At 55.0% G+C, this 14,784-nt stretch overlaps 8 protein-coding genes across 8 annotated transcripts; 3 read left to right on the plus strand and 5 right to left on the minus strand.

Moving 5' to 3' along the window:
• The first annotated feature begins 68 nt into the window (after window positions 1–68).
• Window positions 69–545, plus strand: BO95DRAFT_74962 (uncharacterized protein). Its single transcript, XM_025592199.1, has one exon. It carries the CDS (start codon window positions 190–192, stop codon window positions 493–495), a length of 306 nt encoding a protein of 101 aa, XP_025447563.1. The 5' UTR covers window positions 69–189; the 3' UTR covers window positions 496–545.
• A 197-nt stretch (window positions 546–742) lies between these two features.
• BO95DRAFT_469876 (putative triacylglycerol lipase (LipA)) lies at window positions 743–3,212 on the plus strand (the record flags this gene model as incomplete). Its single annotated transcript, XM_025589475.1, has 9 exons — window positions 743–1,383; window positions 1,512–1,626; window positions 1,713–1,831; window positions 1,884–1,951; window positions 2,010–2,100; window positions 2,152–2,405; window positions 2,459–2,745; window positions 2,818–2,953; window positions 3,031–3,212. 9 exons carry the CDS (start codon window positions 743–745, stop codon window positions 3,174–3,176), a joined length of 1,857 nt encoding a protein of 618 aa, XP_025447564.1. The 3' UTR covers window positions 3,177–3,212.
• Window positions 3,213–3,441: 229 nt separating this feature from the next.
• Window positions 3,442–4,620, minus strand: BO95DRAFT_437852 (FKBP-type peptidyl-prolyl cis-trans isomerase). Its single transcript, XM_025585371.1, has 4 exons — window positions 4,334–4,620; window positions 3,911–4,042; window positions 3,725–3,787; window positions 3,442–3,627 (listed from the first exon to the last, which is right to left on the minus strand). The coding sequence occupies exons 1-4, from the start codon at window positions 4,459–4,461 to the stop codon at window positions 3,600–3,602; spliced, it is 351 nt and encodes a 116-aa protein (XP_025447565.1). The 5' UTR covers window positions 4,462–4,620; the 3' UTR covers window positions 3,442–3,599.
• Window positions 4,621–5,280: 660 nt separating this feature from the next.
• BO95DRAFT_402895 (histidinol-phosphatase) lies at window positions 5,281–6,813 on the minus strand. The gene is made up of 4 exons (XM_025583902.1): window positions 6,651–6,813; window positions 6,394–6,552; window positions 5,778–6,332; window positions 5,281–5,667 (listed from the first exon to the last, which is right to left on the minus strand). Exons 2-4 carry the CDS (start codon window positions 6,550–6,552, stop codon window positions 5,416–5,418), a joined length of 966 nt encoding a protein of 321 aa, XP_025447566.1. The 5' UTR covers window positions 6,651–6,813; the 3' UTR covers window positions 5,281–5,415.
• Window positions 6,814–6,916: 103 nt separating this feature from the next.
• Window positions 6,917–7,940, minus strand: BO95DRAFT_437854 (uncharacterized protein). The gene has a single exon (XM_025585372.1). It carries the CDS (start codon window positions 7,893–7,895, stop codon window positions 7,326–7,328), a length of 570 nt encoding a protein of 189 aa, XP_025447567.1. The 5' UTR covers window positions 7,896–7,940; the 3' UTR covers window positions 6,917–7,325.
• Window positions 7,941–8,272: 332 nt separating this feature from the next.
• Window positions 8,273–9,144, minus strand: BO95DRAFT_378480 (ATP19 family protein; the record flags this gene model as incomplete). The annotated part of the gene is made up of 3 exons (XM_025583294.1): window positions 8,273–8,558; window positions 8,823–8,947; window positions 9,097–9,144. 3 exons carry the CDS (start codon window positions 9,142–9,144, stop codon window positions 8,510–8,512), a joined length of 222 nt encoding a protein of 73 aa, XP_025447568.1. The 3' UTR covers window positions 8,273–8,509.
• A 963-nt stretch (window positions 9,145–10,107) lies between these two features.
• Window positions 10,108–11,715, plus strand: BO95DRAFT_510159 (mitochondrial fission process 1 family protein; the record flags this gene model as incomplete). Its single annotated transcript, XM_025591327.1, has 3 exons — window positions 10,108–10,241; window positions 10,446–10,986; window positions 11,045–11,715. The coding sequence occupies 3 exons, from the start codon at window positions 10,108–10,110 to the stop codon at window positions 11,426–11,428; spliced, it is 1,059 nt and encodes a 352-aa protein (XP_025447569.1). The 3' UTR covers window positions 11,429–11,715.
• Window positions 11,716–12,435: 720 nt separating this feature from the next.
• Window positions 12,436–14,410, minus strand: BO95DRAFT_458401 (putative LysM domain protein; the record flags this gene model as incomplete). Its single annotated transcript, XM_025588544.1, has 2 exons — window positions 12,436–14,045; window positions 14,110–14,410. The coding sequence occupies 2 exons, from the start codon at window positions 14,408–14,410 to the stop codon at window positions 12,436–12,438; spliced, it is 1,911 nt and encodes a 636-aa protein (XP_025447570.1).
• Between the last annotated feature and the right edge of the window lie 374 nt (window positions 14,411–14,784).

Below are 14,784 nucleotides of genomic sequence, written 5' to 3' on the forward strand. Positions count from 1 at the left end.
TTTGTTTCCGATTGAGTTGTTCATATGTACAGATGTATATTTCCCGTCCGTATCTACTAGAGTCCGAAACCGGCCGGCTTGTCGGCTTGATTCCCAATATGATGTTCATACTTGACCTTGAAGAGTGCATGCTGTAGCAGACCCAAGACCCAAGACCCACCAGGGAAACAAGGATGAGAGAGAGCCAAGATGAATGCCAAGTCGATTCCCCTCTTTTCTGCAGCAGGAATGACCCCCATGTCGAATAATATCACCCGTCATCATGCCTGCATCACGCGTGGAAAAATGACTCCGCACTTGAGTCGGAGTTGCACCGGACTAGGGTTGGCGATGGTTCCACCTATGAGTGATCTTGTCGGACATGGAGTTTTCATCTCCGATTGCGGTGTGATTCGTGGCAACGATGGAGAGAGATCCAGCATATCCAGCATGGTTTCGGAGGAGACTACCGAATATGTCAAGTTGCTGCAGGTTAAGCTTGACTTAGTTATGTAGTATGTATGTAGTATGGAGTATGTAGTGGAGGTTGATGTAGACTGGGTATGGTGAGTAGAAAGTAGGGACCTCGGTCTCTACCATCGACTTACTCAATGGCTCAATTGTAGCGCCTATAAAAACGCCTGATCTCCTTTGCGGGGACAGCAAGGCAGCCATAGACAGAGACAGAGACAGAGAGAGAGAGAGAGAGAGAGATAGATAGAAACGAGACAGGGAATCTTCTTTCCTGATCCTTGGTATGACAATGGCCCGTCTAACCACCACCACCACGACCGGAACCCACTGGCTCCCAGCCCTCACCACTCTTCTTCTCCTTGTCGCAACCTCCTCAACATCTGCCCTCCCCAACAACGCTTCCCCTTCCTCCTCGTCAGTTGCTGCTACCTCTTCCACTGCTGTTGTTGCATCTTCATCCTCCCCACCAACCGTAATCCTCCCCCCCTCTCCCTCCACCCCCGAAGACCCATCCACCATCTTCATCGGCCGCTCCCTCCCCGAATTCTCCCAGGACCTCTTCCTCGGCATCAAGTACGCCGACCAGCCCACGCGCTTCACCCCGGCCACCCTCAAGACCCGCTACCGCGCCAGTGACAGCGACAGCGAGGCGTCCACCTCCCCCGAAGACACCTCGGACGATGACGATGACGATGACGATGACGATGGGCAGACAGTCCACTACAACGCAACCCAATACGGCAACGACTGCCCCGGCTACGGCAGCGACGAGACCACCCTCGTGGACGCCGGGTACACGCGCCTGAGCGAGGACTGCATGAATCTGAATGTGATTCGACCTGCCGCTGTCACCGGGACGGAGGAGTTGCTCCCCGTCATGGTGTGGATCTTTGGGGGTGGGTGGATTCAGGGCGCGACGAGTGATCCGAGGTTTGTTTTGCCTTGTTCTTCTCGATAGTCAAGAGGGGAAGGTGTGGGTGTGGGAGAGAGGGCTGACTGACTGGTGATGAAACGGGGGTGGGGGTTTGAGGACTGGCGAACTGACGATGAATCTGAAGGTATAACATGAGTTACATCCTGCTTCAAGGCGCACTCAACGACAAACCGGTGATTGGCGTGTCGATCAACTATCGGGTCGCTGCGTTTGGGTTTTTGGATTCGAAGGAGGTTATGGTTCGTTTCACCCTTCCTTTACTTTCTGATTTGGGGATTAAGAGAGGGGGGATTGATGGGAGTGTTGTGCTGATTCGGAGGTACAGGAATCTGGAAATACGAATCTGGGGCTGCGGGATCAACGCGTGGCCTTGCGGTGGGTGAAAGAGAATATTCGGGCTTTTGGGGGCGATCCGGACAGAATCACGATCTGGGGGGAGTCTGCGTGAGTTTTTGTCCTTCTTGGTGGTAGCTACACAGGCTGATGGCAGGGGCAGAGGGGCTTATAGTGTTGGGGCGCATCTGGTGACGAATGATGGGGATAATGAGGGGCTGTTCAGGGCTGGTGAGTTGATCCTATTCTCCCACCGGTTGGACAGGGCTTATGTGTGCGTGTGCGACAGCGATTATGGAATCGGGCAATGCAGTCGGTCCCCCCTGGAACGGCACGGACTGGTATCAACCCATGTATGACCAGATTGTGAATAAGACAAAGTATGTGCCCTAGATGCAGTGCCTTGCTGCGTTCACTTCCTGACAAAACAGCTGCACCACCGCCTCCGACACCCTGCAGTGTCTCCGCGAGGTCCCCTTCGAGACCTTCTATCCCCTCGCCTACAACGGGCTCGAATGGTTCGGCACCATCGACGGCACCTTCATCAAGGAGAAGCCCCAGATCAGCATCACCGAAGGCCGCTTCGCCAAGGTGCCCATCCTGCACGGGACCAACACGGACGAGGGCACGAGCTTCGGCACCACGGGGACGAACACGGACGAGGAGTGTATCGAGCAGTTGATCGGTGGGTCTCCTATCATCCCTATATCGTAAGGCGTCTAGTCTAACTGCGGCAAGCCTCCAAACGCTGGGTCCTCGACCGCGACCAAGCGACGCATCTACTCGGCCTCTACCCGAATATCTCGGCCCTGGGCTGCCCCTACGGCTGGGGTAACGTCACCTGGCCGTCCCGCGGGTACGAGTACAAGCGGTACGAGTCGATGGCGGGCGATCTGTGCATGGTCGCGCCGCGGCGGCTGCTGGGCACGCAGATGGCGCGGTACGAGACGGAGGTGTATGCGTACCGGTGGGATGTGGCGGCGTTGAACGAGACGAGCGTGATTGGCGTGCAGCATTTTGCGGAGGTAGCCCAGTCCTTGTTATGCCCAAAGCATCCCCCCCCCAAACACGGACGAAACACTTGCTAAGATGATTAGATCCCCTTCGTCTTCGCCAACCCGAACCAAACCATCACCCCTCTGGGCTCCGACCCCGCGCGTCTGGCCCTGGGCAATCTGGCCGCGAGGATGTGGACGGCGTTTGTGACGGATTTGAATCCGAACGGGCATGGCGGTATGTATCCCCCGCTGTCTTATATGAATGAGTGGTTGAGAAGGGGTTGGCTGATTTTTGGGGGGGGGGAGCCACAGTCGACGGGATCCCCCAGTGGCCGCGCTATACGCCGTCGGACGGGCCGTCCAACTTCGTCTTCCGGTTGCCGCGGACGGAGAGTTATGTCGAGGCGGATACGTATCGGGCGGAGGGGATCGAGTATATCAACTCGATTGCACGGTAGTTTTGTTCGTGGTGCGTAAGTGAGCTGGACTGGGTGGTTGATATGGTATGTGCGTTGTCGATGGATGGTGCGGAAGGAGTGTCATGCTATAATGGGTATACATACGTGGTGTAGTGAGCATGCTATAACGGGGTATTTAAGCGATCTACCCACTGGCATGAAGTATACGAAGATGGGCTTCTGAAGATCAATCTCCAGATCACGTATATCCAACCACTAAGTTTAGTCTACGTTACTCCGCATCTCCAATACCCCTTCCACTACTCCGATCCCAGTCATACACGATGGCTAGGTAGCTAATGATTACATTGCTTTAGTTTGTCATTTCCAGATTCCAGGAGATTCCAGAAAAAGAGGACCCAACATAAAGAGAAAATTTTCTGTATTTGCATAAAACTTCCCACCCCTCAACGAAAATCCAATTTAGTTGATAGAGAGAAGCTTGACCTTGCTATGTCCCCAAAAAGATTAGCACCGTTCCCTGCTCCCTCAAAAAAACCAACCCTCTCAAAACAAAACCAAGCCCAAGAAGGACGGAGGGTACTCACAAAACAAGAGTCGAGTTAGCAGGGATCAACCCGGGGAAGCCACGGGCTCCGTAGCCGTAGTCACTGTCAATCGTTAGTGTTTTCAACTTGGAACTAGATCGATGGTCCCTCCGCCATCTCATTACTTCGCTAGAAGGGCAAAGGCACAGGTGAGGGCAAAGGTAAGGGCAAAGGGCGACGACATACGGCGAAATAGTCAAGACGGCCTCCTCGCCGACGTTCATGGTGGGGACGCCCTCGTCCCAGCCCTTGATGACCTGGCCCACGCCGATCTGGACCTTGAAGGGGCCGCGGCCGGGGTTGAGGGAGCTGTCGAATCTATTTCTAAGTTAGGATTTGGTTTCAGGATGGGGAATCGGATCGGATCGGATCGAAATCGGGAATGTTCATTTTTAAAAGTATAGGGGGAAAGTGGGAGAGCGAGGTAGCTAGCTAGCTAGCTCTTCTGCTATGCTATTTTTTCCATGTCCCGGGAGGGGGGTTGGGATGGGAGGTAGTAGTTTTCTGCGGCTGAGCCACGGACGGAAGATGTAGGTAGGGAATGAATGCTCAGGGCAGGCAAGATAAAGGTAAAAGGCAAAGGGAACGGCAACGGGGAAAAAACGCAACTTGTCGCCCATGTTGTTCTCGGCGCCCTCCTTGTACAGGCATCCGGTGTAGTGGATGGAGACGTAGTCGCCCTTGACGGGCTTCTGGTCGGAGGTACCGGGGGTGAGGATGGTCTTGGTGACGCCCATTTTGGATGGATTATTTGGGGGATTGGTTTCGGAGAGGGTGGTAGTGTAGTGTAGTGTAGTGTAGTTTGTGGCGGGGTTGAGAGAGGGAGAGTGAAAAGAAAGAAACTTGGGAAAGGAAGAAAAAAAGAAGGTTAGGTTAGTTTAAAGGTTTCCTTCCCCCAAAGCAAAGCCGAAGTGGGGGGGGGGGGGACGGCGGCGGGGGTTAATTATAGTCTACTCATACTCTGGAACATCAGATACTGGAGGACGCAACTACTCAACTCAACTAGAGTTTGGGATGAATCATGTTTGCACAGTACGTAACTACCTAGTCAATGTTTGGGGGGTTTGGGGGGTGGAAAACACCGCGTTTAGCGTTTGGATAGATCAATTTCATTATCATTTGTTTTCTCCAATCTTTGATGATGCTGCCCCTCCCTCAATCTAGACCGCGTTTGTTGTGGGTTTCGCTTGGCGCGGCAGGTTCTTTTTTTTTTTTTTCTGGTCGTCTGTGTTTGGCGCGGTTGGAGATTCTCGTGCTACAATCACAGTTGAGGTTTGGTTACTTGTAAACTATGGAGGAATATTATAATTGATATGAATCGTGTCGAACGTGCTTGGGATCTCTTATTGGGTGGAGGGGGGAACGGGACAGATCGTCGGGACGCTTCCTCTCTTCTCGGGGCTCTGCTTCTGCCGCCTGTGCCGCATTTGCCATTGCCGTTGCCAGTTGATGTCATTTGTCCTGGATGTGTTTGCTTGGATGTCTTTGTATGTGATATCTGGGTGATTGGACTAGTCGACCCCAACTGTCTCGGATTGATAGATAGATAGATAGATAGATAGATAGGTTGATTGATTGATATAGTATGCATATACTCTGCCAGAAAATAAGTACCGTGCAGATAGCCCTCCATGTATCACAAAAAGCAAATCCCCTGCATGCTCCGAGCTCTTCCCATGCAGACCCCAAAATCAGGCTGCAGTAGCGTTGGCCCCCCAAAACGGCAACTTCTTCATCTCTGCCACAGACATGCCCCGAACGCGCGTGCGAGGGAACCGCGGATCAACGACCCCGTCGTCTTGATCGGATAACGCCAGATAATGCACCGTCGTGATGCCCACGGCCTCGAGCCACGGCAGCACGCGGTGGTAGTTCAGCCCTACCTGGTCCAGCCCGTGGCTGTCGTCCGAGAGCACGAAGCGGCCGCCGAGGGCGAGGAATTCCTGTTGCGGTGCATGCATTAGCCCCAAGCATCATACCCCTCCAGCTACAAACACAACCCCCTCCCCAATTCCAGTCTGATAAGAAAGAAAGAAAGAAAGGAAAAACTCACCCGACAAACCTCCCCCATCGGATACGGCTCGCGCATCCCCTTCCGCAACGCCGCCGAATTTACCTCCAGCAGACCCCCGTAGCCCGCCACGAACGCCAGGTTGCGGCGCACCTTCGCCCAGACCCCATCTTCGTGGAGACCCCACCGCCGCAGACTCCCATCGGGCTCGTCGCTCTTCAACCGGATCAGATCGAAGTGCCCGACGACCAGCGGCCGCACCTGCCGCAGCATCGCCAGCTGCTCGTCGAAGTAGGCCGCGAACAGGCGCTCGTCGGAGCCGCCGGCGGCGGCGCGGGCCTGCTCGTACATGGCGCGGTCGTAGTCGATGGGCACGGTGCAGGTGTGGTGGATCGAGCCCATGAAGAAGTCGAAGGGGTGGGCGGCCAGGGACTGCTGGATCAGGGCGAGGGAGCCCGGTTCGCGGATCCAGTCGATCTCGAAGCCGATGAGGATGTTAATTCCTGCCGCGCTGTACTTGGTGCGTAGGCGCGTGGCTTCGGCGTAGTAGGCTTTTTCGTTGGCGAGGTGGCTTTCTTCGGTGTTGCCGGCTTCGATCTTGGGGGGGGGGGGTTTCTTCAGTTGGGGTAGAATTGGGGGAGAAGGGGTTGAGGCAGACCTCTTCAGGGTAAAAGTCCTCCTGGTGTCGGGGCATGTGCTCGGTTAGACAGAAGGTGTGGAAGCGTTTCTGGATGGCTAGTTGGATGATCTCCTCCAAGGAGTCTTTGGCGTGGCCGGGGCAGAATTGCCCTGAGTGGCTGTGGTGGGAGAAGGGCATCTTTCGGCATTGATTAGTTTGGGGTTTGTATGTGGTGATGGCATGGTGTTTGGGCGATTATCGGGGATGATAAAGAAGATGATGATGGTGATGCTCACGATGACTGCTTACCCCGCGATGAGGAGGGGTAGTTGTGACTTCTAAGTTGATGTTGTAAAATTGGTCTTTCTAAACATGAAGAAGAATATCCAACTTCATTCGGTATATGCAAGGTGGTTCGACCGTTGCACACCGTACTGTACAAGAGTATGTATAGTCGGGGTGGATTGCGGAGGTCGAGATTCCTACTCTCTTTTTATGGGGCCCGAATCAAGCAATCATCAGCCGGGCCCGGAGCACGCTGCTACTTGCTGTCTACCTCACTCTCACGGGCTTGCCTAGGTAAAAATTCTTATCGCATATGACTAGCTATACAGGGGTTCAATGGCATATACATGTATTTGTTGCTCTCATCATCCATCTCGATGATTATCGCCTCGCCTGAGGCTCCAAGAGCAAGAACCTAATACCGTGCCTTAACTTATAGACAGCAACAACCCAGCCCTCCCTCATCTTCAATCTCAACCACCCCATCCTGATACCTTTAACCTAACCCCCAGTCCATCACAGTCCAGCACAGCATAGCACATCTAACCCACAAGCCACAGCATGCCCCCGTCTTGCAATATCCATTACCCATTAAATCCCTCCTCCACCCCCATAAACCATAACAGTACTCCGTGCACCCAAGACACCCAAACGCCATAACCAACCCCCCCGCGCCAGAAAAAACTTCACCCCGCCGCCAAAACCATCGCAACCACATACTCCCCATCATGCGAAATCGACAACTTGCCCACCCTGCCCCCACCCTCACCTTTCTGCCCATCCCCATCGCCCCCCAACCCATCCAGAAACACCACCTCCGGCCGCCCCTCATCGACCTCACTCACCCGCACAACCACCTCCTTCCACCCGAGCTGCGCGGCGCCCCGCGGCGCCGCCTTCCGCGCGGCCTCCTTGGCGGCGAACCGCCCCGCGAGCCAGCGGGTCATGTCCGGGGTGATCGTCACGGGGGATAGCGAAGATGAAGGATGGGGTTGGGGTTTGGGCTGCACTTGGGATTGGGACTGGGGTTGGAATTTTGCTTGGGGCTGGGGATTGTGTACATGTAGAGGTACCAGGGAGGGGGACAGCTGGAAGCGCGCGCGGAAGTCGGCGTGTTCGCGGGGGTGCAGGATGCGGCGGGTGAAGCGGGCGAGGTAGGTGCCGTTCTGGCGGGTGAGGAGGCGGGCGATGCGGGGGAGGTGGACGATGTCGGTGCCGATGTTGAGGGCGAGGGGGAAGGGGGTGGGGGGTTTCATTTTCGTAGTCTGCGGAGTCGTGGGGTGGGAGGTGTGTATGGTGTGGGTGGGTGGGTGGGTTTGTTGATGGTGGTGTGAGGTGATGGTAGAGAAATTGAGGATGGGAGGGAGGGAGGGTCGGGTCAGGTGACTGGTTTTGGTTGGGATTGGGTGTTTATTGAGGATATCTAGTTGGGGACTGACGGGTGTAGACACGTCAGGTAATTCAATTGATCTGTTGAATGATCTGTAAAAGTTGAAAGTTGGAGGTGTGTTTTCTAGTTGGAGCTGTTCGTGTCATCAAGCTCGATATGCCTTTGACCTGGAATTGTCCTACATGTTATCAGTTAAAAATCGCCATTGCTACCTGGCTTTACAACTCATACGACCAATCTACTGTCCAAAACAACTCCAGACCAATTGAAGCAAGCATGGTGTATACTCTATATGTACAGATTGACACCTGACCCTCAGAAGTCAACCCGGTCAGACGTTTCAAAGCGTCAAAGGCATGGCCCAACTCGGCCACGTTGCATCTGGGTCTAGCACCGGTGTATAATCGACTCGACTGGATCTTGCACGTCAGGCACATTAGATTCAACTAGTCCTCGACTCTAGCATGGGATACATCGGCTTTAATGATCCTTCTTCTTGTCGTCTCCGTTCACCTGCTTCAGGAAGTCCCTGTAGCCAATTCGTTAGCTCGAGCGCGGTTGCGGTAGTTGGGTGCACCCTGTATCTGAATTGCAGGCCCCTAGCTGATCAAGCAGCTGAGGGCTGACAGGGAGTGGCATCCAGCCCTTCGCGAGTATCTTTCACAAGTCGCTGCCTAGGCCGCTTTTCCGCAGCTCAAGCAGCTGAAGTTGCATCCGATAGTCTTGAAGGGCCGCCATTTCGAGAATGGGAGTATGTGTGCATTGTGCCTGCTTAGGGGCTTCGGCAACGTACGTGATGAATTCCTCCTCGTCCTTAGAGGAAGCCTGGATAGGAGGAGTAGCGGGCTTGGGCTGGCTGCCACCGCCCATGGCAAGCTTGACACCACCGAAGAGGGCACCGAGAACACCCATGGCGAGCTAGAGAGCGTGTCTCCGTTAGTCATTGATCCTCATAACGCAGGTCAGACACCGTCCATCCCACAACGCCTGGACAGAAATTGGCCTCGGACGACAGGGAGGGCCGGGCAGAGGTCGGGTGCGAGTAACCGTCGCAGCGGAGTACGTACATAGTGAGAGCCGACCTTCTTGCCGGCGATCTGGTAGTAGACGACCATGGTGACGGATTGGAGAGGGAGGGAATTGGATGGAGTTTGGCGGAGCAGCGGTGCGGTGATAGGTTCCTGCGCGAATAAGTCGAACGGACGGCAGCGGAGGAAGTTGCGGCTGTTGGTTCTTCCCCGATTGGGCATGGTAGGCTGACTCAGTAATGAGTCAGCAGCGGACTGCCGCCCCGCTGAGTCAGAGCTGCGTCAGCAGCTCCAGCTGTGCTTCTTCACGTGACCTACAGCTTCCTCCGGGATCGTCCGACGGCGGATGACGTTCGGGAAGCAATCACGGGATATCAGCTGATCTGACACTGTCTGTATGGGCCGATGATGTCCTCATGCTCTCCTCAACAATAATTCCATTTATTATAAGACGATCCAAATCGGTCATCTACAATTGGACTAATCCATCAATGTGATGGTCAGAGTCACCAACAGTACACACAATAGCTTAACCTCATCAGAGCCAACACAACCCTAAGCCGTTGACCAACGCAGCGTGCATCTGCCAGCCATGAGGTCACTACTTGGACTGTAAGTGATTGTGGCGGTGTTTCATGCCCAGCAAAGCTGCTGCTGGCTTCCTGTTTCCCGACAGACCTCGGGGCGAGAAAGCAAGACACGGAGAGCCTCCATTCTAGCTATGACGGGCAAGATTTACCCCGGCTATTGCATGGAATGATCTGTTGGGGGCAGCTGCCCCTTCTTCTACTTTTTTTTGGTTGCTTCGATCTTCTTCTTCTTCTTCTTCTCTTCGTACATTCCTCCCTCACTTCTTTTTCTCTCAGCCTTTCTCTCTTTTGTGTAATTCAATTTCACTCTTCCTCCCTTCATTACACTGCATACACCCCTTGCAACCTTCTGTCTCTACACCATATAATCCTCAGTAAGTCAATATTCCTCCCATCTTCCCAGTCAGGACACCTCACTTATTCATCACTCAGCTTCCGGAACTCCCCACGCGACCGCATCATGATTTGGGGGAAACAGCAAGACAAAGCGCCCGAGGTGGTACAGCAACCCATCCCGCGCGAAAAGCTGCCGGATCAGCTTCAGAAGCTTGTTGACCACGACGATGGCTTCTACGATGACATTTATTCCTCCTAGTATGTCGTTCCCTGTTTCCTGGGGCCGTTGCGACGCACCGTCCCTCGCCCGACCACCTCCGCGTCTCCCCGCATTCTTCCCCGCAAGCGCCGGACTGCAACTGTCCGCTAGTCGGTGCGATCATCCCGACGCCAGCCCAGGCAGCAGCAACCATCAATTTAATACGCGGAAAAATTATTGGGATCAATCTAACCCATCGCCAGCTCTGTTGACTCCACGGAAACTCCCTACCGATATGCCGGTTACGCTACTCGTCTTCGCACGATTCTGCTCTCCGCCCACCGCTATGTCGCCTACACCTCTGACATCGGCGAATCCTTCCGCCCCGTCGCGCACCCGTGGCTCGTGCGCTCCGCCTATGGTATTTCATGGACGTATTTGATCGGCGACGTCGCGCACGAAGGATACAAGGCCTACCTGCGCAACCGCAGCCTGCTCGCCCCGCCATGTGAGGCCTACAAAGATGCCAGCGACCTCTCTCCTGAACAAGTCGCCAAAGGCATGGTGACCGGCAACCTGACCAAGCCTCTCACCTCGACATCGACCGACACGCTCACTCCCTGGCCCACCACCGAGATTCCCCTCATCGAGGACTATCGCATGGTGATGGCCAAGCGCGCCGTGTTCCAAAGTATAGCCAGTATGGGTCTGCCGGCCTTTACCATTCATTCCGTCGTGAAATACTCGGGCCGGGTGTTCAAGAAATCCTCGAACACCTTCCTCCGCACCTGGTCTCCCATCGGAGTAAGTTCCTCTGCAATCTGAAACCACCACCGCAGAGACAATTGACTGATTACCACAGCTCGGTCTGGCCGTCGTTCCCTTCCTCCCGTATCTCTTCGACGAGCCCGTCGAAGAAGCTGTCGAGTGGGCCTTTAGCCGCGGGCTCTGGCTTTACGGCGGCGACGAAGCCGTCCGCCCCCTCCCTCCGCCAAAGGCCGCCCACGTCTCTCAGGACGAAGCCACCTCCCTCAGCCACTACCTCCGCGTGCAGACGGAAAAGCATAACAAAGAGTCGCTGGGCTCCGACGCCAGCGTCTCCGACTCGGCCGCCAACCTCTCCTGGGAGGCATACAAGGAGGAGCGCCAACGAGCGAAGGAGCAGCGCCAGCGGGAGCGCGAGCAGCACGGCCACACGGGTCCGCTCTCTTTCCTGAAGGGATTCGTCAAGGAAAAGACGGAATAAAGCTCCCAATTTGCCACTATATCTCTATATTGCTTCCTTGATACCAGATTTCACTATGCATCTCCTGGACCACTTCAGCGTTTGCCTGGCGCTCAGGACATTTAGTTTCTATATGTATATAAGTTAGCGGGTCTATCCTTTTTACTCATTTTTTTTTATTGGCAGGATCGTATCGGTCCATTGATTGTCTGTTTGACCACGTAACTCTATCCAGGGTGGATGGCTATTGGATATGAGGTAGAATATTTGCCACTACTATCCACGAACTGAATCCATCACCATTAGACGGAGATGCACCCACACCACCCACACTTGAAGCTATAACATTTCCATACATGTCGTCGCCCACATACAAGAGGACAACCGAGTATAATTCCACAATACGAACCGAACCCGCTGCATGAAAATTATTCTGACCACCTTCTCTCCCGGGCCCCCCTCCCTCTCCCAGGCCGGTCTCACACTTCCAGGAACACGTGGAGTATGACCACCCGAGGCGAGACAACCAAAATAGAAACCAATGAACTTCAGTGAAGATAGCAAGCTTTCGCAAAATGCAATGCATCTCTATATACATACCACAAAAAGCCCCATCTCGAAAAGGGAAGAACAGAACCGCCCCCCACCCCCCCCCCCCGTCCTCCCTTAGCACCAAAAACAGTGCTCAAACGATACACTAAAGAAAGATGCCCTATATCATCAAGCAATAATACTATAGAACGGTACTTACAACCACACACACGCCATTCAATCGAGCCGGGAATTATATTTCTTGCTATGCAAAAGCCAGATGGGAATTTGATGAGAATGCAGGTTCTGGTGGGAAGTTAATGGGAAAGTTGAGAGAGGGAGGGAGAGAATTATAGTTTGCACGCAGGCACTTGGGGTGGTTGTATGACAGGGACTAGAAAAGACTTTGCTATGTTGTAGAGAGAATGAGGGCAGAACAGAAGGGTTCGCTGAATTTCATGGACCGGTTGACCGCCCTAGGCACCACCAGCGGTAAATCAGTCATCCTTGGACCGATCCCTGGATGGATGAGTCCTGCTCGATCGTCCAGGTGACGGGGTGGGGAAGCGGCCTCTGAGGGTCGAGGATGAGGATGTCGAGGATGTTCCGTTGGGGGGGAGGGAGGTCGATGCTGATGTTGATGGGGGATTGCGGTCGAGATCGTTGCGACGTGCGGTTCCTCTGTCCGCTGGACCTCCGGGAGGGTTGGGTGCTGCCGGCTCTAGTCCATCGTTCAGCTCGATGAGATCGCCCAGATTATTGCGACGGCCGCTGGTTTGGAGGATCTGGACCGTAGGGTCGGTGCTGGAGGGGGTGCCGCTTGCTTGCTGCAGGTCGTTGAGGCTGGCTTTGGCGCGACTGGTCATCTTGCGGACCCACGATTCGACGGCCCCGCCGATGTTCTCGAGGCCCGTGGGGGTGTTGGAGACGGCAGAGGCGGTGGGGGTATCGGAGGTGGTGTCGAAGTTCGGGGGTCGGGTGGCGGGCGCGAGGTTGGGGAGGTGCTGCGCGAAGAACTTGCTCAGTCCGTCCATCGCGGGGCCCGGGGCGGTGATGTCGCGGTCGAGTGTGCCGACGCCGGGGGCGGAGAATTGAATGCCGCTGTGTTGGCGCTGATGCCGGGTTCCGGGCCTCCTGGGGTTCTTAGGGTTCTTGGGAGAAGAGGGGTCGGTGGACTGGCGATTCCATTGGAATATGGGAGGCTGGAAGGACTGGGGTTCAGCCGGTGATGAGGATACAGAGGAGGCTGTTGCCGTTCGTGCCTGATCCGAGGATGGTGATGGTACGGAGTCGGTATACGACACCGATTTTCGCCGTGTGCGTGGGAAAAACCCCAATGCGCCTCGAGGAATGCGCCCTATCTCGACTGGCGCATTGAATCCTTCGATCTCTACCCAGGACTCGTGCTTCCACACCCGGTCCCCGTCGCCTTCGTGCATAGTACTTGGTGGTTCCGTCTTCGGATGTCCCGGTACTGCAGTGGGTGCGATCGAGCTTCCATTCAAGTCTTCCAGAGACTCATGGGTACCGTTCAGTAGGTCAGCATCGGGCACACTCCGTTTTGGCCGTCCTTTGATCGAGCAAGCGGCAACCGGCAGGAGAACCGTTTTCCGGCCTTGTATGCTATCGCTGGGCCAGAATCCGTTGGCCTTTCGGAAAATTGCCGGCTGGCAGCCATATCGTATCGTAACACCGGTGATGGTATCTGTCGGTTGCACATGGTGTATGTATACTAGCGCGTCCTCGTCTTGCTCCGGGTCAATGTTGGAATGACCCGTTTGGTCGCTCGAGTCCCGCCGCTTGTGTCGCGAACCGGGTGCCCAAGCTGGCCCGGTGTCGGCCAGCAGAAGAGCCTCGCGTTTCTTTGCCTGCACCAATGCCTGCCGTTCTTCCTTGGTCCCCACTCCAATTTCCGGTGTCGACGGAGCCGATGGTCCCCATGACGCAGGTATGGATGAACGAGGGGGCGGTCTCGAATATAGGTCCGGTCGGGAGGGTTTCCGGGCATGACCTCGCGCGGTCCCGTTGGGAGCCGGTCGCGCAATATCGCTCCCTAGTACTGACGAGGCCAAGCTTTGCAGCGACGACCAGGATGCGTCCAGAAAATCTATAGATGAATATACTGTCTCAGCCAACTTGGATCCAGTCCTCGTGTCTTTGACGGAACCCACCTAGGGAGCTGTTTCCTCGATTGCGGTTGAAGGATTCGGTAGCTCGAGATGGATGTCTCATCGGAATAGGGGACACTCCGCGGGATGGGTTTGGCGATGGAGTGGCACCGCGAGAGCGGACGACCGACTCCGAGGACAGCATCGACGCCAGTCCGGAGGACTGCATTTGCCTCCCACCATCCTCATTGTCACTGTCGACGATGGAGATCAAGCGGCGAGTTCGCGGTCGCACGGTTGATGTGGATCTAGTGCTTGCAGTCCCGGGGTTGAAGGCTTCGGCCAAGCCGCTGTTGGAACTCATCCCTGGCTGTGGGAGGAGAAGGATAATAAGGGGTTGTAGACGTTGTCAGCTCTCCGGAGCGAGCTTAGCTTGGATGAGATCGCCCAGGCACTGATTGCCATCGGAGGTCTCTATCTCAGACCATTCGTCATGCGGCGGTTGTGATTATCGCATCCGTGTCCTAATCGTGAAACACCCGCGGCACTTGGAGATTATCAGGACAGTAGCACCCGTGCTTTGGCCCGATTGTGTAGAATGTATCGATTTCGGGGATATAGGCTCTGAGCGACCCTTGAGGGTTGGGCTGCGTTTGGGGGAGGGGAGGCTTTGAGGGGGGATGGGAGCGCGGGATAAGAGAAAGTATGGAGTCTAGTCCCTTGTGATGACGACTCCAG

Source organism: Aspergillus brunneoviolaceus, assembly GCF_003184695.1.
Source record: "Aspergillus brunneoviolaceus CBS 621.78 unplaced genomic scaffold BO95scaffold_2, whole genome shotgun sequence".
Classification (NCBI taxonomy): Eukaryota; Fungi; Ascomycota; class Eurotiomycetes; order Eurotiales; family Aspergillaceae; genus Aspergillus; species Aspergillus brunneoviolaceus.